General features: G+C 59.0%; 6 protein-coding genes across 6 annotated transcripts; 4 read left to right on the top strand and 2 right to left on the bottom strand.

The window, feature by feature from the left end:
• Window positions 1-296: 296 nt before the first annotated feature.
• On the top strand, window positions 297-1,362 carry QBC33DRAFT_47368 (uncharacterized protein). Its single transcript, XM_060425218.1, has 3 exons — window positions 297-333; window positions 383-817; window positions 891-1,362. The coding sequence occupies exons 2-3, from the start codon at window positions 523-525 to the stop codon at window positions 1,148-1,150; spliced, it is 555 nt and encodes a 184-aa protein (XP_060284413.1). The 5' UTR covers window positions 297-333; window positions 383-522; the 3' UTR covers window positions 1,151-1,362.
• A 238-nt stretch (window positions 1,363-1,600) lies between these two features.
• On the top strand, window positions 1,601-2,653 carry QBC33DRAFT_450287 (uncharacterized protein; the record flags this gene model as incomplete). Its single annotated transcript, XM_060424557.1, has 2 exons — window positions 1,601-2,013; window positions 2,083-2,653. The coding sequence occupies 2 exons, from the start codon at window positions 1,601-1,603 to the stop codon at window positions 2,651-2,653; spliced, it is 984 nt and encodes a 327-aa protein (XP_060284412.1).
• Window positions 2,654-4,825: 2,172 nt separating this feature from the next.
• Window positions 4,826-7,573, bottom strand: QBC33DRAFT_47288 (uncharacterized protein). Its single transcript, XM_060425214.1, has 2 exons — window positions 7,327-7,573; window positions 4,826-7,229 (listed from the first exon to the last, which is right to left on the bottom strand). The coding sequence occupies exons 1-2, from the start codon at window positions 7,359-7,361 to the stop codon at window positions 5,189-5,191; spliced, it is 2,076 nt and encodes a 691-aa protein (XP_060284411.1). The 5' UTR covers window positions 7,362-7,573; the 3' UTR covers window positions 4,826-5,188.
• A 482-nt stretch (window positions 7,574-8,055) lies between these two features.
• QBC33DRAFT_610714 (gpi-anchor transamidase-like protein) lies at window positions 8,056-13,183 on the top strand. Its single transcript, XM_060432422.1, has 4 exons — window positions 8,056-8,733; window positions 8,799-9,375; window positions 10,240-10,911; window positions 10,966-13,183. The coding sequence occupies exons 1-4, from the start codon at window positions 8,192-8,194 to the stop codon at window positions 12,796-12,798; spliced, it is 3,624 nt and encodes a 1,207-aa protein (XP_060284410.1). The 5' UTR covers window positions 8,056-8,191; the 3' UTR covers window positions 12,799-13,183.
• Window positions 13,184-13,372: 189 nt separating this feature from the next.
• Window positions 13,373-16,363, top strand: QBC33DRAFT_558358 (vacuolar protein sorting-associated protein 35; the record flags this gene model as incomplete). The annotated part of the gene is made up of 4 exons (XM_060429872.1): window positions 13,373-13,506; window positions 13,626-15,912; window positions 15,972-16,118; window positions 16,199-16,363. The coding sequence occupies 4 exons, from the start codon at window positions 13,373-13,375 to the stop codon at window positions 16,361-16,363; spliced, it is 2,733 nt and encodes a 910-aa protein (XP_060284409.1).
• A 727-nt stretch (window positions 16,364-17,090) lies between these two features.
• Window positions 17,091-19,950, bottom strand: QBC33DRAFT_577822 (Zn-dependent exopeptidase; the record flags this gene model as incomplete). The annotated part of the gene is made up of 2 exons (XM_060431015.1): window positions 17,091-17,288; window positions 17,398-19,950. 2 exons carry the CDS (start codon window positions 19,948-19,950, stop codon window positions 17,091-17,093), a joined length of 2,751 nt encoding a protein of 916 aa, XP_060284408.1.
• Window positions 19,951-20,772: the final 822 nt, after the last annotated feature.

Genomic DNA, 20,772 nt, shown 5'->3' with positions numbered 1-20,772 from the left:
ATGGGTACGGGGTTTACTTATCGTGACCTTGTTGGCCGCTGGATCATGGAATGGAGGGGAGGCTGGCACGCGGACGCGCCGGAAGGAGAGGGAGGGACGGGATGGGGAAAGTCGATAGAAGAGCTGAGCTGAATACCACACTCGTTCACACGCATTGGCCCGCACTTTTCTCGTGATTGTTGGCCAGAGCTCTGGACCCAAATTATGGTCTCCGCCATGGATCTTGAAGTTGATGATAGGTGGTCAATGCTCAATGCTCCATGATGATGGTGAGCAGTGGGTCACGCCAGAGACGCTCTAGTGATCCATCATGGTGATATCATCAGCAACCTAGCGCGTAAGTAGAGACACAACGATTAACCACCATCTCATGATAACGCAGTCAATCCAATATATCGCCTGTCCCTCAAGGCAAAAACCCTCAAAACAACACCGAGCCACCGAGCATCCCAGACCGGCAGAAAAGAAGAAAAAACTCTTCTCACCACAAAAACCCACCTCTCCAAAAGCACAGCAAAGACCATGCACGGCCTAGCAGCCTTCCGCCCCTCGCCGCGCCACGACGAGCTGGCCCGCCTGGCGGCGGCGCACTTGCGCTCGGACCTGACCGCCGACGACCGCGACGCGCTGCAGCGGGCGTCGCGGCGCGTGTCGCGCTCCGCAACGGCCGGGTCCTTGGCGGGGCTGGCCCTCGGCGTGTGGTCCGCCGTGCGCCTGCGGAGGATCGCCGGCGCGGCGGCGCTGGCGGGGAGGGTTGGGGGCATGGGTGCGAGGGCCGAGAGGCCTGTCAGGGTGGTGTTTGGGGATGGGAGGACTGGTGAGTTTTTTTGGTCCCTGGGGTTGCGAGGTGGAGAGACAGAGGGCGGAACTGACCTTGAAAACGCGGACAGAGGCGATTCCGGATGTCACGTCGTCGATGGCGCAGCTGACGAGGGTGGGCGACTACGCGTCGTACTTTTTCTTCGGGCTCGGGGGGCTGTTCCTGGGTGGGGAGTTTGGTTTCCTCACGGGGACGTGGACGGCTACCCAGATGGTGACGTTGGATCCGGACCGGCGGGAGCGGGTCGAGAATGCGTATAGGAATTTCCGGGTGGACTGCCTGAAGAAGGAGATTGACCGGTTGGAGAGTGGGCATTCGCTGTTTCTCTAGGATGGCATGGATGGGTTGTCACAACACACGCACAAAGTCAATTGCATTTCAACAGTATGTATGTATGGACCTACGCATATGCGGAGGTGCACCGAAATTCGGCGAATTGCATGGTGGGAATCGTGTGGTTGGTTGACGACTTGACGCATGTTTTGAGGCAGCAGTCAATCACAAGGCGGAACGAGATGTGAGAGGCCTCAGATTCAGGCACCAGGAATAAAAGCTGCAGCCCTAGCAGCTGCAAGTACCAACCATGGTTAATGCAGACAACAAACCCCGCTGCTCAGCGCCTCACCTGCGCCGTTTCTACCTCCCCCCGTCGTGGTGGGAAACAACAAAACATAAAAACATGCCAATGTAAAGAACCAACGGCTTCCCCCTTCAAGCATTTTCATCGTCTGCCCGAGGACAACCCTCCTGCAGATGACGGAGACAGGACCAGCTCACGCCATGGCGCCATCATCCCCGGACGGGGCCGCATTTGCCGCCTCGGCCGACGCCCAGGGCGCGTGCCTCCTCTTCTCCGCCCTGCCGCCCGAGATCCGGAAGATGGTCTACGTCGAGTTCTGGCGCCTGTCCGGGCTCAGGCAGCACGTGCTCGCCCGCGAGCCCTCGGGTGAGCTCTACCATTCGCCCTGCATCACGGACCAGGAGGCGCGGGACACGAGGTACGAGGAGTTCCTGGAGACGTCCGGAGTCGGCCAGGACATGGGTGTCCGGGGACGTAGGCTGAATACCGACTGGAACATTCACTGGGCCTGCGAGGAGCTCGAAAACCCCAGCCTTGTCCAACCGTTCCAAACCAATCCGCCGCAGGTGCCATGGTCTTCCTTCCTGCCCGCCTTGCTGACCTGCAAACGGATGTGAGTATCTCGAGCGCCTCATACACTCGCGTACTTGGTTCACCAGAGTTTATTAACACCACCCCTTAGGTACTTGGAATGCATAGAATCCATCTTTGACAGCATCACCTTCGTCTTCATCGACCAGGTCGTAGCCCGGACCTTCCTCCGCCTCTGGTCGCCCCACGCCGTCCGCTCCGTCGAGATATGCCTAGCAGCCACCAACTTCCTGACGGAGCTCTACTTCCCCTCCCCGCAGGGCCCCCCCTCGCAGCTCGCCAACGGCCCGCCCGTGACCGTCGACAACAACCCCTGGCTGCACCTGTGCCAGGCCCTGGCCTCGCAGACCCGCCTGCGCCGCCTGCACGTCTGGTTCGACTCCAGGGACCTGCGCCCCTGGCACAGCCGCGTCGTCGAGACACGCCTCTTCGCCGCCCTGGGGCGCGCGCGCGCAGACGACTTCGTCCTGCTGCTGCCTGAGCTGGTCGCCGGCGACCGCCTGGCCCTGCCTCCCGGGTCCTACCTCGAGGGCGAGGCACTGGAGGCGGCACCGTTCGAGGTGCGGAGGGGGCCGCGGATGAATAACTGGCGCGTCCACCTTTCCAGGGTTGGCCAGTTTATCGAGTATATCGCTGGTCGGCAGGACAATGAACCTTCTTAGTGTCTCGGTTGTGCGAAGAGGACAGTAGGTAGCTTATCATGGAAGTTTGGCAGATTCAAAATACGGTCATGGCATTGGACTTCGCCGTGGAAATAGCTACCTGGCCCTAGAGAAGGCTAACTCATCAAAGAAAAATCCCCCCAAAAAAACCAGGCAAAAGCAACCCCCGTTTCCGTTTCTCGACCCCCTGAAATCCCTGGTAAGTAATCAACCTGAATCTCAACTCTGGAAACCATAATTTCCAACCTCTTCTCCCAGCCAGGCCAGCCATGCAGCTGGTCGTGTATGTCGTAGGTTACCGCACCGCCGACGCTGGTTAACGCCTTAGATTGTTGATGCGGGTAGACGTCAAAGCCTCAAAGGGCGGCTCGGATCAGGCGGCGGTGGATGCTAGTGCGTCTGCTGTGGCGATCGCGCCTCAATCCCCGGAGCGACATCTTCCTGGCCCTGGAGGTCGAGCACGAGAAGCGCTGGGGATATCCTTGGTATCGATTGGACAGGTGTCCTGGTTGGCGGGTGGTTAAGAGTTGGGAGGCAGGTTGTAGATGAGGGGGAGCCGCTGGGGCATGGAGCGCCTGCTGGAAGTCCCAAACTACCGACAGCTGGCCAAGGTTGCTTGTCAAGTTGGCGTGAACTTGCAAGTTCCACGCCATGGTATGTGGATATTCCGCGTGGGAGAAGGAGGCGTGCGCTTGAGCAATGAATCCCTCTCGCTGCGAGGTAGCGAGGGGGAAAGCAAGCTGCCCATCTTGGGATGTCTGGAGGTAGAAAACGCTGTTCATTTCTTAAATGACCGTCGAGCTTCACTTGCTGAGGGACGAGGCGGTCGCGTCGAGGACAAGGAAGGAAGGAAGACAAGTAGTTGGAGGTAAGCACTTGTTGCTAGATGGGCCAAGGGTTCTCGACTGGAGAAATGTGTATGCTTTGCGTACTGTGAGGCGGCCTTGACGATGAGAAGGATCTGGCCAGAGGAAATACAAAATCGCTGGACGACGCGGCCATTTTATAGTCATCCTCAATGGTAGAGACAAGATGATGGTTGAAGCCATGCCCAACCCTGGGAATGGCGATGCTTGAGTGAGACTTCGAGCCAGAACGTGAATGCAGCCCACAGAACCAGAATCGGAAATGGGAAGACAGCCAGACGCAGTAAACTGCAAACTGCTGTCAACCCGTAAACGCGTTTCGGTCCCAATATTCTGATGGTGCTGCGTAATAAATGGTCTGATAGACTCTCTAAACCCTTTTAGGTCTTCCTGACATGAAACATATGACAGGGTCAACAACTACCTGTAACCAAATATCTAGGTACTACAACGTAAGACCTCTAATAACTAGGTGCCCATTTCAGCTTTATTTGAGGGTTGATTCCTTTGGTAGGTGGTCAATTTAGGTGTGTTGTAGGTAGAACCAGTCTGGGGTCCGTTTGGCTAACCCAAAATGGCTTAGAGTCTGCCAGACTACATATATGTATTACTGAGGGCTGTTAGATTATTGGGACCGCAAAACACACAGAGCGCAGAAAACGGAAGCCCCAGGTGGCGGCTACAGGCTATGATTGGCCAAGGGCCAGCGCTAGGACGAAGAGTACATGAATCGTAATCTGCAAACCGTACATACGACTTTAAACACAAAACGCAGAATACAGAAAACAGAGCTGCAACCCCAAGGCGCAGCTTCCTTCAATGATTGGCCAAGGGCAAACGCTAGGACGAAAGAGTATTCGTACATGAGCTGTAATCCGAAAGCCGTAAACACAAAAACGCAGAAAACAGAAAACAGAATTCCCATGTGGCGGCTACAGGCCATGATTGGCCAAGTGTAAGCGCTAAGACGAAAGAGTACGGAGGTACATGAACCGTAATCCGCAAACTGTACACACAAGACACAGAAAACAGAAAACAGAACTGCAATGATGCGCCCCAGGCGCAGCTTCCTCAATGATTGGCCAAGGCCAAGCGCCAGATGAGACGATCATCGCTTGGCTGAGGCGATCTATTTTTGTAACTCAGTTTACAGTCGTTGGCCTTCAAGGGGAAAGGCGAGAACGAGTCCCCTTGCGGGCGAAGATGCACCTGTGTCCCGCAAATATCTTCCTCTCTCACACTCTCTCTCACTCTCTCTCTCTAATTAGCAAAAGGACCTCGTAACACAGCACTCCTGTATGTAGATTAAAACGCTAGAGTCGAGACCTTTCTAACCTCTTGAACGCCTTTTTAACGCATCTGGTTCATGATGGACTTGTTCCGCCGCCCCTGGCCCTTTTAGAAACAAGAACAAGACAAGACGATGCCATCCCGCTTTTTATCCCGCCGCAATGGTTCGCCCCGAAAGAAATTAAATTACGCCTTGCTGAGTGGAAAGCATGTTGAGAAAAAAAAAGGCTGCATCGTGAGGGAAGGGGTATCGAGAAACGTCGCTCATCGATAAACCACTGAATGCAAACCAAACCAGCCGTCACGCGCGCACACACAGCACAGACGCACTGGCAAGAAAAGGCTTCCGAGGCGTGCCCAGTCCGGCGTCAGCCTAGCTTCAGCTGGCGCGAGGATGTGGCCTCTCGTTGATCGTCCACCGCCGCTTAGCCGAGCTGACGTCGCGTATCGGTTCCTCCTCGCCAGGCGGCCGGGGATCCCCACCGCACAGACCGTCGGAGCCTGGGCCCTCCGGCTGCGTGGCGACGCGCACCTCGGCGTCGCCAGGCGGTTCCTTCTCCTTCCGTTTCGTGGCGGGCGCAGCTGAGGTTCCGGCGCCGGTCGCGGCCGACCCAGATGCTGGAGCGGCGATCTTCTCGTGGCTGAAGTTGAGCAGCATGTTGTCGTCTTCTTCCTCTTCGTCGTCAATTGCCTCGCTGTCGTCGCGCCGCGAGATGGGCGACCAGAGGCCGATGGACGGGGTCCGCGACAGGCCGAAGGACAAATTGCTGTTGGTAAACGACGTGACGCCACTCCCGACTGTGATCCCGCCCTCTGGTAACGTGCTAGTCCAGGTGCCACGTGGGGTCGAGGGCGATGCCACCGAGGGTTGCCGCACGCCGCTCAGCGCTGCGTTGGCCGAGGAAGATCTACTCCCTGTGCCGTCGTTGAACGAGAATTTGCTCAGGGGGGCAGAGAAGGAATTCGAGAAACGGCCGCGGGTCTTAGCGGCGGCCATGCCTACAATCGATGCAGAACGTGATGGGGCTGGTGTAGGTGCCGCTGATCGCAAGTGTTCTGTATTGGCGAACAGCTTGAGGTCGTAGTGTTCATGAATCGGTACCTTCGTGGCTGCTCTGCCAGGTTCGTGACCTGCGTCGACTCGGGCGCCCATCCCAGCAGTGCTAACCTCGGCCTCTGGCTTTCGCACTGCCATCGTCAGTGATGCAATGCCAATATTATTTAGCACTGGCTGGTTTATGATTGCCCCTATCAATGCATTGCATCCAGCTCCATGGGAGACCATGATCACCACCGCTTCCGTGTCCTCGTCGTCCGGGTCCTCGACTGCACATTCCGTGTCATCTCCCGAGTCTTGTCGTGCTAGTTTAGTGACCATGTCCGTTGGGTCTTCCGCCTGGACATACCAATCCACCAAACCCTGGAGTCCCTTACGAAACCTGTGGTGCATCGCGGTCCACTCTTCTCCAAAGGTGCCGCCGTCTCCCAAATCGAGCGGGCCTCTCATAGAGTCCCACTGGTAGTCAAAATTAACGCAGGCATCTCGCGCGTGCGCGACATAACCCAGGGGAATAGTTGCGCTCGAAGATACCGCATAGTTGGGGACTGGTGCCACATACCCGCCCGCTTCAGCAGGCTGTACGACCGACGTTCCGCCCTGCTGAAATCCTTGGCTGTTTATGCCCCGGCCGCCGCTCGGCAAAGAGCTTGACATGGCAGCCATGGTCTCCAACCCGTCCGAATCCCCTCCGGCGGTGGGGGACACAGGACTTGCCCGAGGCCCAGCACCCCACAACTGGCCGTGCGATCCCGAGTGGCTATGCGTGTTGAATGGTGAGTAGTTCTCGTAGGCTTCGAGCCGCAACAAGGCCGTCTTTGCGCTCGCTAGCATTAACACGGAGCTTGGGGGAGGAGTGATCAGCTCGAAATAGCTGGGCTCCAGCCATTCCCCCAGGAACGCATCCAGGCGGAGAATCGACTTCCGCGTCTTGTGAGGTTCACCCGACTTCAGGTCAGCAGCGCCGGAGCCGGCCGATTCGGCGACCGCCGGAGGCCTAGTACCGGGGCCAAGAGGGGAGGGCGGGTTGGGTGCTTGTTCGTCCATCGCTGTGGTTTGGAGAGGTGAAGGGTCCTGCGCAAGGCCGGCAGATATGGCGACCGAAGTCTGAACGCATCGGAGGTAAGGCGAGCTGTGCATGACGACCTTATACCTCCGGCGCCGTCTTGGCTGGGATCCCGGGTCGGCCCCTGGGTCGGCCTGCTGAGCCTCATCTTCCTGTATCCTGTCGCGCAGGATTCCACCTATGCGGGCTCCGAGAGCCCTCGCCTGTATCCAGCCGCCATAGGTCAACGGGGGATCGTATGGAGTTGGAGACGATAGGTGCCACTGCTTGTCGGCGGCGTCGAGTCGGTTTCCGTGCCTGAAGTCTCTCGTTAGTTGTCTTCGTTTGGCTAGAGCATGAAGGAGTATTCGCCCGCATCCTCCGCGCTGGAGATTGCCCAGTACACGAGACTAACCTCACGACAAACAAGTAGGCAGGAAGACGCCCCATGACTCAATGTGGGGGGGAGGACTGAATCTCCGCCGCCCTGGGTTATGCCGCAAATATTATATTGTCCAGGTTGCCGAAAGGGTCTAAAATGAGGGCAAAGCCAGCAGATGAATGCCGAGGTGTCGGGGGCCAGGTATGGACAGAATATGGAATTCCTCTGTGAGAATGGGTTGGTGGACGACGCTATATACGAATGCTAGCTTGGAGGGGCAGTCACGAGCCAGAGCGAACTTGCGAAGGAAAGTCCACTAGAGCCTAGAGCGAGGTGGGCTTGGGATGTTGGTTTGGGGCAAGGGCGGCGGGAATGTAGAGAAATTGGGCGAGATATAAGCAGGAGAGAGCTTAATAAGAGAGCCTACAGAGCAACAAGGAATGCGAAGCCACAAGATGCCTCGCAATTGAAGTTTCAACGGGCCTGCACAGCATCAAAAAGGCAGGCTGCATTCAAAAGTTGGCGGAAAGAGCGCATCCACGCATACAACATCTCCCAGAAATCCTAGGATCACATGTGATGGGGTGGGAGACCTGCGCTAGTGGCACGACCGGGGCTGCGGAAAGGGCGTAGGGCCACTAAAAAACCAGGGACCGCAGGCATGCACGGAGCTGCACTGATTAGGTAAGGTAGGCAGGCGCGGATAGGCGCTAGGCTTCACGCTTCGTAATGCTCATGCGTAATACCCACGCTTAGTAACGACACGATTACATTACTGAGGCGATGCAACTGGCCGAATGGTGATCTACTCCTGACCTGGTTCCTGGCTCCCTGGACCAGCACAGACTCGATACAAGCAATAGAAGGGACGAATCGATTGATCGAGGCCCGTCTTACGATGAAGTTGTCCAGCATTCTCCGCTTGCCGGCCCTGCTCGCGGCGACGCTGCTGGCGCCGGCCGCCCTCGTCGATGCCGAGCACACGAGCAACTGGGCAGTCCTCGTGTCGACATCCCGCTTCTGGTTCAACTACCGGCATCTGGCGAACGTGCTCTCCATCTACCGGACTGTCAAACGCCTCGGGATTCCCGATTCCCAGATCATCCTGATGCTTCCCGACGACATGGCGTGCAACCCGAGGAACGCCTTCCCGGGCACCGTGTACTCCAATGCCGACCGCGCCGTGGACCTGTACGGCGACAACATCGAGGTTGACTACCGCGGCTATGAAGTCACCGTCGAGAACTTCATCCGGCTGCTGACGGACAGGGTGGGCGATGAAATGCCGCGGAGCAAGAGGTTGTTGACCGACGACCGGAGCAACATCTTGGTGTACATGACGGGCCACGGCGGAAACGAGTTTCTCAAGTTCCAGGATGCCGAGGAGATCGGCGCCTTTGACCTGGCAGACGCGTTCGAGCAGATGTGGGAGAAGAAGAGGTAAGCTGCCCTGCCCTGCCTCTTCGTTATGCAGAACACAACTAACATTCGGGATCTGCCCATAGGTATCACGAAATCCTGTTCATGATCGACACGTGCCAGGCGAATACCATGTACAGCAAGCTTTACTCCCCCAACATCATCGCGACCGGCAGCTCGGAACTCGACCAGTCGTCATACTCGCACCACGCCGACAACGATGTGGGCGTCGCCGTGATTGACCGGTACACGTACTACAACCTAGAGTTCCTGGAATCGCAGGTGCAGGACCTTAGTAGTAGGAAAACGGTGGGCGACCTTTTTGACAGCTACGATTACGAGAAGATACACTCTCACGCCGGCGTGCGGTACGATCTTTTCCGCGGCGGGGCCGACGCCGCGCGCAGCCGGCTGATCACCGACTTCTTCGGCAACGTGCAGAATGTCGAGGTCGACGGCACCAAGAATACTACCCTGGAAGACGACCTCGTAGCCCTCAGTAAGACCATCGCCCAGCTGAGACAGAAGGTGGACGAGGCCGAAGCCGCAGACCGAAATGCGACCGGGAGCGCGACAGGGAACGCCCGCGCCGACAAGCAGGCCCTTCATTCCAAGGTGCAGTTCGCAAAGCCCCTGACGGATGATAACTGGTGGGCGAAGAAGGTCTTGGGAGCCGCTGCCCTGGCTGGCTGTGCTTTCTTGTGGGGTCTCGGCTCGTACTTGGAAGCCCCTCGCCAACCAGATGGAGAGCCATTGGTTCCGGCTAAGCCTACATATGCCCTCCCGCATCTCAGCAATGGTTCTGGGGAGAAGGATCCTGCTTTGCGGAGGAGGCACGCTGAATCAAGCTCAGGGTCTGCTTCTTAGCCTCAGTGACGGGAGTGTCGGCGGTAACTTTGGTCGTGACGGGCAAGTCATTGTAATGGAGTCTGGTGTTAAATGGCATTGTGCATAGAGCAAACGCTATTGTGGATTGAATATTACCAGTTTATTACCGTCTTGCTATCTACATATGTTGAGGGTTGATGATTGGTGTTTGGTTAGGTAGGTTGATACCTAATAATGGTGGGTGCTTAACCTGCCCCGCCAAGACAGACCTGATGTGGTGAGAAATGCAGCACATGTGCCATCTGAAGGTGAAAAGATTACCGTCAAGCCTTCCACCATCCTTTCACCTTGGAAATGATGGTTAAATACATTACCGGGAGACGCCACCAATACTTCTGTTACCATCAGAGGGATCTTGGGCTGCCACAATGAAGCAGCCGAAACTGGAATCAAAGGTAATTATGGCTTTCATCATTTCTCGTGGTCTCTCTTGCTCTCATTCAGTAACTGGTCACTCGGACGAACCGTCCTACTGTCAAAACATATCCGTTCACCACCGTTCCAATTTCAATTCCCAGCAATTAGGGCCAAATATGCGAGGTCATGTGGTCTGAACTGCCTTTGGGAGGCCCAACCTGAACAAAACGGATGCACCCCTTCCGGCCCTGATAACTGACTGACTGATGAACTCCCTCCAAGATCCCTCCCTTGCGAGAAGTCCACTTCAATTCCTGGCCAATAACCAAGAGGGCGCTCACCTGGTCATGTGACGGCGAGCTCGCCGTCGCCGCCGACGACTCGGTCCACATCCTGATCCCCGAGTTTCCGGATCCCCGCGCCGCCGAGGAAGCTAGTGGGAGCAGTGACCAGCAGGACGAGGAGGAAGAAGATGAAGATGAAGAAGAAGAAGACGAGAAAGAAAGCCAAGATCCCGACCTCGTAGACCTCCGGCCCCCCTTCCTCCGCCGCCGCCTCCCCACCCGCCAACGCCCCCAGTTCTCGGGCGGCAGCCTGCAGATCCCCGTCTCCTACCCGCGCCTGGACAGGCGGCTCAACGCCGACCTCTGCGACGCCGCCGGCGTGAACTCCCGTTCCGGTGCAGGGGATACGGCGCCAAGTGACGACGACGAGGACGATGGGGACGACGACGACGACGATAACGACGACCCCGATGACCACGATGACGCAGGAGAAGGCAGCGGCACCGAGAGCGCCTTCTCGGCCTCCGGGGACGAGGAGACCGACGCCGTCGGCGCGGGCCCCATCTCAGGCGCCGGTGCCGGCCTGAACCACGTCGTGAGCATCGCCTGGTCCCCTATTGGTCTCGGCCCCAGCGGCCGCCCCGTCCTGGCCGTCCTGACGTCGGCGGGAGTCATCGCCATCTACGGTGACGGGCCGGCACCGTCGTCGTCATCGGCCGCGCAGAGCGGCAGCGGTGGCGGCGGCGGGCTCGGCAGGGTTCGCGGTGAGGACGGCATGCTGAAGCGGCGGAGCCTGTCGTCGTGGGCCGTCCTGTGGGGCGTCGGGGGCCGCCTCACCGTCCCGGGCCAGCGGTCCGGCGGGGCTGGAGAGTGCGTGTTGGGTTTCGCGTGGTCTAGGCAAGTGGCACCCGGGCGGGTTCTGCTGGCCTACATCAATGACGCGCGAGAGGTTGCGGTGCTCAGCGTCCAGTCGCTGGCTGTACCTGGCGGGGGAGGAAAGGAAGCAGCGGTGGAGGATGCGAAGGAGGAGACGGTGTGGCAGGTGCAGGAGGTGGCACGGTTCATGGCAGAAGGCCCTCACCCGCGGACCTCTGTTTGGGATCCTAACTACGTTCCCCAGGGGACGTCGTTTGGGCTGCGGTGGAGCCCTTGGCTTTTGTCGGGGGATTCCCGGAGCTGTCTTCTGTCTTACATTGACAGGAACTACGTCGGCTTCCGCAGGGTCGTCATTAACGGAGAGCCCGCAAGGGGCGAAGCACCCGACCTAACTGTTGATGAGGCTGATCTGTACGGAACGTGTCTTTGTCTCTCCACGGACAGTTTCGTGGAATTCGAGGATGCAATATGGACAAAGGAAAAGTCGAAATTCGTCCGCGGACTCATCGTCACGGGCTTCCACGTCAAGCCGTTTGAGGTCACTCTTGGCGGATCTATCTCCGGGTTCGAGGCAAAGCCACACACCCCAGAGCAGTGCGGCGCGTCCTACTCAGATCCACAAATAGACGTCCCGTCGAGCAACCCCATCCAAGACCTGATCATCCACCCGCCCAACCTGGTCAAGCCTACAGTAACACCCATCTACACCCTCATCCGCCTCTCGGCAACCTCGTCCAACCACGACTGGCACCAGACCAACTTGTCCCTCCCAGACAACCCATCCACGCCCGGCGGGGCAGGCACGCGACCCCGATGGGCAACCGACATATCCAACAAGCTCGAGATTTCCGTCCCGGCGGGCCTACACGGGCGCGACATGTTCGCTGGCGCGGACGACTCGGACTCGGACTCGGACGGGGCCAGGGACTCGGACTCGGATGGCAAGGGCGGCGGCAACGAGGAGGCATATTCGGACTCGGGGTCCGAGGAGGCGGGCGCGATCATTCCGCAGGGCCCCGAGGTCCACCCGCACCGCTTCCGGCTCCACGGCCTCGCGGCGTCGCCGGGCGGCGGCTCATCGGTCGTGCTGGTCAGCGCGTTCGCCACGCAGCAGCTGGATCGCGGTGGGTGGGCCGAGCCGCGGAGCACGCTGATGTTCGACTCCCGACCGCGCCCGGGGTTGGGGAACGACGGCGACGGCGACGACAACGATGCTGGTGGTGGTGGTGGCAGCACGGGCGGTGCCCTGCGGCCGCTCACCACCGAGGGCCGCATGTGGGAGTGGATGTACGGCGGCGGCGCCGACGTGCCGGGGATCACGTCCGGGGTCGGCGACGGTCACGGCTGGGACGGCGCTGTCGCCAGCAAGCGCAAGAGGCTGCGGGGCTTGTTCCAGGACGCCGTCGCGCGGCAGAGGTGCGACTTCTGCGGCGATCTGATGGAGACCCGCGGGACGGGTGGGCTGCAGACGGTCTGCCGGAAGGGCCACTTCTTCACGACATGCGGGACGAGCGGGCTGGCGATCCAGGCCCCCGGCATATCGCGGACGTGTGGCGCATGCGGGGCGCGGACTCTCAAGCTGGAGGCGTTGGTTGGGAGGGCTCCTGAGCTGGAAGGTGGCATCAGGGCCGAGTTTGCGGGCGATGCTTGCGGCAATTGTGGAGGGAAGTTTGTTGACTGAGGTAGACAGCTCGTGGGTGATACGATGGAATGACAAGTCACGTCACAGAGGATAGGATCGGGTTCTGGGATTAGTACATGATTCATAGAGGAGTTGCCGTTCCTTGTTGCCCTCGGAGCTGATTAGGAAAGGTCCAGCCACATCACAGTTTCAATCTGACAATCCACACGAAGGAGGTTGTGTACTACTTGCTCTGGTATAGAGTTTCATATGATAAACGCTAGGATTTCATGGATGCGAATGGCTGCACTGCTACTTCTCAGATCAGACTGAACTTGACCTGTGGTGAACTTGGGTGAAGGTTGAAACCCCCCACGTGCTGAGAACTGACCTAACCTGGCAACTTACGTAATCCTACCTCCGAGCTAGGAACTGCCCCCCGAGCGAGCATCCCAACAACGGCTCTGAATCTGCTGGAAGTGCTGCTGGCGTCGTCATCACCCGAAGCCCACTTTGTCTCCTTCCACATTCTACAGCCCGGCAATTTCCAATCCAATGCCGCATTTCTGAGCCCGTCTCCCGCAACACTTCGGATTACAGCTTCTTCAGAGCAGCAAGCGAGCGCTGAATCGCCATGTCGGCCCCCGCGCTGCCCGAAGACCAGGCCCGCCTGCTCGAAGATGCCCTCGTAGCTGTGCGCCAGCAGACCGCGCTCATGCGCAAATGCCTCGACACGCCCGGGAAGCTGATGGATGCTCTCAAGTGCTGGTAAGACCCGCCCGCTCTCACTTATGATAACCCTCTCGCACCCTCCTCATTCTGCTAGCTGGAGCTTGAGGGGGCTATTCGGGATACCTTTGTTCTAACACACGCGACCCCCTCTATAGCTCTACCCTCGTCTCGGAACTCCGGACAAACAGCCTGGGACCTAAGCAATACTACGAGCTCTACATGGCCGTCTTCGATGCCCTCCGATACCTCTCTGTCCACCTCCGCGAGAACCACCCGGTCAACCACTTGGCGGATCTGTATGAACTCGTACAGTATGCCGGAAATATCATACCGAGGCTTTACCTGATGATCACGGTCGGGACTGCCTACATGGCTGTCGACGGAGCGCCAGTCAAGGAGCTGATGAAGGACATGATGGATATGAGCCGAGGCGTCCAGCACCCGATCCGTGGGCTGTTCCTCCGTTACTACCTCTCCGGCCAGGCCCGGGATTACCTCCCGGACGGTGATGGCGAGGGACCGGAAGGCAATCTGCAGGACTCGATCAACTTCGTTCTGACCAATTTCGTCGAGATGAACAAACTCTGGGTGCGGCTACAACATCAAGGCCACTCGCGAGAACGGGATCAAAGGACACAGGAGCGTAAAGAGCTGCAGCTGTTGGTTGGGAACAACATCGTCCGACTCAGCCAGCTCGTGGACCTCGCCAACTACAAGAACGGCATTCTGGCCCCGTTGCTGGAGCAGGTTGTCCAATGTCGGGACGTCTTGGCCCAGGAGTACCTGCTCGAGGTCATTATCCAGGTCTTCCCCGACGAATTCCATCTCTACACCCTCGACCAATTCCTGGCAGCCGTGTCGCGGCTGAACCCACATGTCAATGTCAAGGCGATTGTCATAGGCTTGATGGATAGGCTTTCCAAGTATGCGGAACGCGAGTCGCAGAACGAGTCGGACGAGACCAGAGGGAAGATGGAGGAGGAAGCATTGGCCAACCTGCTCGAGAAGGTCAAACTTAACAAGGAACACGATGAGAGTGCACCGCCTGCCCCCAAAGACGCTGACGTCAACGCTGGGGCTGGGGCCGGAGATGAGGCTGCTGCGTCCGAGAATGCGAACGGAGAGCAGGCCGAGGGGGACGCTACTTCAACGGCGGAGACCCTGGCAAAGGAGGAGACGGAGGAAACGCCATCAATAGCAGAAACTGAGGCGACGGCGGTCAACGGGGACGAAGCCGAAGAGGCGGCCCAAGAGGAAGCCCAAGAGGAACCTGCGAAGAAGAAGAGGGGAATCCCGGAGAACGTGCCCCTCTACGAGATCTTCTTTGGCCAGGTCAAGAACCTCGTCCAGGCACAGCATCTGCCCATCCAGCACACGATAGCCCTGTGTGTGTCCCTCACAAACCTAGCGCTCAACATCTACCCAGAACGATTGGATTACGTGGACCAGATCTTGGAATATGCCAACAGCAAGGTTAAGGAGCACGCCAACAGTGCCGACCTCCACTCACAGCCCGCGCAACAGAGTCTGCTCTCCCTCTTGCAGGGACCCATGAAGAGATACGTCTCCGTCTTCACGGCTCTGTCTCTGCCCACCTACGTGCCCCTTTTCCAGTCGCAGACCTATCCGACACGGCGAGCCGTTGCAGGTGACGTCGCGAGGACCCTGCTGAAGAATCACACCCTGATCGCAACGCCGGCCCAGCTCGAGAACGTCCTCGAGATCCTCAAAGTGCTGATCAAGGAGGGCTCTCATCCACCGTCCGGTTACCCCGGAGTAGTCCAACAACGGACGCGTGCGCTTGAGACGGACGAGACGATGGAGGAGCAGGGCTGGCTGGCGCGGCTGGTCCATCTCCTGCACTCGGACGACAACGACACCCAGTTCCGCCTGCTCCAAATGACCCGCAAGGCCTACTCCGAGGGCAACGACCGTATCCGGACGACTACGCCGCCCCTTGTCACGGCCGGGTTGAAGCTAGCCCGGCGGTTCAAGGCTCGGGAGCATTACGACGACAACTGGTCCAGCCAGTCATCCTCCCTGTTCAAATTCCTGCACTCGGCCGTGTCGACGCTGTACACGAGGGTCAACGGGGCCGGCGCCGCCGAGCTCTCCCTCCGGCTCTTCTGTTCCTGCGGCCAAGTCGCCGACACGGCGGGCTTCGAGGAGGTGGCGTACGAGTTCTTCGCGCAGGCCTTCACCGTCTACGAGGAGGCGGTCAGCGACTCCAAGGCGCAGTTCCAGGCCGTCTGCGCCATCGCGAGCTCGCTGCACCAGAGCCGCAACTTCGGCAAGGAGAACTACGACACGCTCATCACCAAGTGCGCCCAGCACGCGAGCAAGCTCCTGCGGAAGCCCGACCAGTGCCGGGCCGTGTACCTGGCGAGCCACCTGTGGTGGGCGACGCCCAATCCCGACAGTGCGGAGGGAGAGGAAACAGAGGTGGGTAGAGCGATAATGACTTTCTTTTCTCTTCTTGTGGTGCTGACAAGTCATGACAGCTGTATCGGGATGGCAAGCGGGTGCTCGAGTGCCTGCAGCGCGCTCTCAGAGTGGCCGACTCGTGTATGGAGACGGCCACGTCGATTGAGCTGTTCGTCGAGATCCTCGACAGATACGTCTACTACTTTGAGCAGCGGAATGAATCGGTAAGCAGCTCGATGTCTTCTTTTCCCCACTTTCGCTTGACAGCGAGTCGCCAGCAAGGTTCTGACTCTAACCCCTTTAGGTCACGACAAAATACCTCAATGGTCTCATCGAGCTCATCCACTCCAATTTGGCGGGTAACCAGCAAGACTCGCCGTCTGTTGAGGCGAGCAAGAAGCATTTCTACCACACTCTCGAGATGATCCGGAGTAAGGAATACGAGGGCGTGGTGCTCAGTGCAAAATGAGCAGTTGCCAGAGTCATTCGAGCAGGAGGAGCCGGCGCGTGCTGGCTTTTAAACCCATTTCCTTTTTTTTCTTCCTTCCTCCCCCATCCACCCTTCCAAACCTCTCTAGCGAACCATTGTATCCCTATTTCATGGAAAGAGCAGTCCAGAGACGTTTCGGATGTGGCAGAACCTCTCTTTCCTCCGCCACAGAGCCGCGAGCCAAGCCCGTTGTACAAAATAATACTGGCCCGGTGAGGTGTTCGCTGAGAGGGAAGAGAGCGACTCGTTCCATCATCATAGCTTGAAAGCCGTGCTGCCCAACGAACTGCAATCAATGTACATATGTATAATCTGCCGTTCTTGTCGGTCAAATGTGACGAGAGAAAACTGAATCCCTGACTGTCTGCCAACGAAGTGAAATGTGTTATATATATATGTAAGGTTGGCTGGTATTCACGGCAAGGAAATTACAGATGCGTGGCTAGTTAGGTACACAAGCCTCCTGATCGCGGAGAGTTTGCACGAGATGACCCTCCCAGTCCAAGATTCGTTTATACAACAAAGGGGAAAGAAAATAGTCCGAACAAGAAAGAGAAAAAAAAGGAAATCCCCGCCATATACGCCATGCCAATGCCAATGCTTGATGATGCCATTGCTTTATATCGGGTTTTTTCCCTCTGCCGACCCATCCGTCCATACCTACACATGGCATACCCTAACTCTGTACCTTCGGGAGGGGCAAACACTACTCCTCCTTGCCCTCCTCGACCAGGGCCCTGGCGGCCGCGGCGATGATCCTAGCCACCTTCTCGACGGTCTTGTCGGCGAGGTCCCAGTCGCCGGCCAGGACGGCGTCGCGGACGGCCGGGAAGAGGGACACGTCGCGGGGGCTCCAGAGCTGCGGCCCGAAGACGACGTGCTTGAACTGGGTGCGGTTGGGGATCTGTTTTCGGGGTCGGGTTAGCTTTTTTTACTTTATTTTTTATCCTAACGGGGTTTTTTTGAAACCGGGGAGGAAATAAGAGAAAAGAGAAGGGGGAAGGAAGACTTACACCGCCACCCGCCTCCAGATCGAGCAGGTCCGTCTCGAACTTGGCCATGCGGTTGTTGTACTCGCCCCTCCGCTTGCCGAGCCCCGCCGACTCCCACCGGTTCGCCGCCACGACGCTGTTCTCCCAGCTCATCTCCCACCGGTTGAACCTCCGGACGGCGCTGGCCGCATCGTTTGCGGCGGCGCGCAGCGCGGCGACGTTGAGCTTTCTCCCACCGCCCTTCTTCTTGCCGCGGGCCCACTCCTCCAGCTCGTCGACGTAACCGCGGAGGGCGTCGGCGTACGAGGTCATGTCGAAGGGCACGATGGGGCGGTCGGCCAGCTCGACGACGAGGAGGCTCACGACCTGGCCGAGCAGCGTGTGGTAGACGAACCCCGGGTCGCCGACCGTGTTCATCCATTCAAAGGTGTCGTAGTTGGAGCCGTGCGGGTGCCCACCGCCCTCGAAGCGGAGGTCGAGCGACGACGTGCCGGCGATGGCCTGGAAGGCGGCGTAGTCGGATCCGGCGCCGAGGCCCTCCATCTGGCCGCCCCGGCGGTCGAAGAGGTCTCGCAGGGTGGTGTTCTGGTAGGGGTCCGAGACGCGGTTGAGGATCTGGAGCACGAGCTTGCGGAAGACGGGGGACCCGGCGGCGTGGAAAGTGTCTCCCGTCACGGCCGTGTCTAGGTTGATGTAGGCGAAGGCGTCCTCGCGGAGGGAGTCGATGTGCTTCTCCACGTACTCGGTCGACCCGATGAGGTTGTACTCGCCCGCGTCCCAGGACATGAACTGGATCGTGCGCAGCGGCCGCCATCCCCGAGCGACAAGATCGCCAAAGATGCGTACTACCTCGAGCATGACGGCCGTTCCCGAGTGAGGTCCCGTCGCGCCGAAGGTCAAGCTGTCCCGATGGTTCCCGATGATGATGGACTTGTAGCTTTGCTCCATGCCGACAATGCGGCCGTAGACGTTCCAGATGGCCTTCTCCTGCAGCTCCTCCTGCTCGTTCTTGAGATGCACGACCGGCGAGGAGAGGTTGCCAATCCACCATTCGCCCACGTCGGGGACTCCGCCAACCCATTCCTTGGGAGTGGGTTGGCCGTAGCCCTTGATGTGCTGCAGGAGCGGCTGGGCATCCTTCCACGACAGAGGCAAGCTTGGGATATTGACCAATGCGGGAGACTTATCCGGAGTGAGTCGCGGAAGGTTGTTCTCGCTCTCCCAGCCCGGCGTCAGGGGATCACCAAGGATCATGCTCGTCAGGCTGGCTGAGCCCCTCTGGACCGCGTCTCCGGGCAGCCATCGACCGTCGGGTGCGGTTCGTCCCTTGACGAAACCGTCATCCGCGGGGTCAGTGTAGGTAATGCAGCCGGCAAACCCGGCCAGCTCGGCGGCCTTCACCTTGGACCCGACGTCTCCGTACGGGCCCCCCTGCCTGACGAGAGCAATGGCGCCCTTGGTGTCGATTCCTTTGTCGAGGAGCATCTTGAAGTCCTCGCGGGAGCCGTAATTCGCGTAGATCAGGGGGCCCTTGGCATCGCCGGACTTGGAGTGCGCGTGGAACGCCAGGGTCTGGTTTCCGGTTGTCTGGCTGCCGACGTTGGGCTCTTCCACCGCTGCCGACCAGGTGGGCTTGCCGTCCGGCCCCAGTATCTCCACCGCCCGCCCTGCGGCCGTCGGGTAGTTCAGGTAGACGTAGTACTTGTCGACCTTGACGCCCTCCAGGCCGTACTCGATAAAGTCGTTCTTGATGCCGGTTGCCAAGGTGTAGTCCCCCGCCGTGCCCGCAACGTGGGCGTAGCCCGTGAGCTGCTCCATCTTCTCCCGTATCCTGCTCGGGTCCACCATGCTCTGCACATGCACCCTCACGCTCTCGGGATCGAACATCTGGCTCCCCATTCGCCTCGCCATATTCGCGAAGAGGTCGCTCAGGAAAAGCAGGTAGAGAAACCCGACCAACAGCACGACAGCCAGCATCCTCCCGAAGATAATCAGCGAACCCGTACCGTTGATCGACGGCAACGACATGGCCGGCCACCACGATCTCCGGGGCGTCTCCTCCGCCGCCCCCGCGCCGCCGCCTCGGCCCCCGCCGCGGTCCTCGCCCAGGCGGATGCGCATCCGCGGCAGGCGCCACCGCCACCTCCAGCGCCACTGCGGCAGCGACAGGGCGAAGCCGATGCGCTTGCCCCATATGGACGACAGGTTGCGCGAGCGGTGATCCGCGTCCGCGTCCGCGTCAACGATCTCCATCTCCTGCATCTCGCGGCGCACCTCGGCGGCCTCCGAGTCCGCATCCGAGTCCGACAGCGAGCCGCACAGGTCGTCCTCGTCGTCCGTCTCGACGGTCGGGGGTCGGTAGCCGTCGGGGCGGCGGGCGGAGGAGGAGGAGGCGGAGGAGGTCGCCGGGCGGGAGGTCAGGAGCGAGTGGCCCTCTGCCTCGTCGTGGTGGTCGGCGTGGTCGACGGGGGTCCACTCGGCCTCGAAGGCCGAGCGGCTTGTGCCGGCGACGGCTTCATCGTAGGTCGGTATGGGGACGACGGGGTCGTACAGGTGTTCCTTTTCCGGCGCCATTTGGAGCTACCGTGTTTCGTATTGGGGGTTCGGGTCTGGATCGTTCGGACATTCGATATTCGGTCGCCCTGGCCAGGTCGGTTGATTGGTCACTCTTCTTGACTCGCGGGGTTTACGGAGGTGGAGGGGGCTTCAACGACAAAGGGGAGAAGATGCAGTGGCGTGGAAGCGCTCGTCAGCCCGGCTGCAACCTGAGCGCAACATTGATGAAAGAGACAGGTGGTCAGTGGGTGGTTGATGGAGGTGATGTTTGATGGTTGATGGCGATTGATGTCGTGTGTCTCAAGATCAATCGGGCCAGGTCGGGGGTCCCTTGGCGGCTCCACCCAATTTGGAAACGCTTACCCAACCCGTCGGAACCGGGGGGGCTGTGTCGATCGCCAAATTGCACTCCCCGACCAAAACTTCATGATTTGTACACGAATACAAAATGAGCTATACCTCTTAGACTAAGTCAGAGCCTACTTTGAGAGTTGAAGCACACCGGGTGATTATCAAGTCTGCAGAGAGAGAATGGAATATGAGTCAGAGCCACAGATCCTCCCTTCATGGCCCACCAGCGTCTGTTATTCATTTCTATTCAGTTCCTAATTTCAGCTCAACCCTCGAAACGGCTAACAAGTCGAGGACAATAAGCGGTTCCTCGACACAGGAATTGCTTGCATAAATGAAAACCACTGGTATTTCCAAGAAACGCCAACTCCTTGCCGAATTCCAAGATGCAGTCGTGCCTCTGTCACCGTCCATCTCGCCCCTAAATTGACCAATTGGGGGGGGGGGGGGGGGGGGGGGGGGGGGGGGGGGGGGGGGGGGGGGGGGGGG

The sequence above is a fragment of the Phialemonium atrogriseum genome, assembly GCF_030411735.1.
Source record: "Phialemonium atrogriseum strain 8032-3 unplaced genomic scaffold QBC33scaffold_10, whole genome shotgun sequence".
Classification (NCBI taxonomy): domain Eukaryota; kingdom Fungi; phylum Ascomycota; class Sordariomycetes; order Cephalothecales; family Cephalothecaceae; genus Phialemonium; species Phialemonium atrogriseum.
This window is presented reverse-complemented; position numbering and strand designations above follow the sequence as displayed.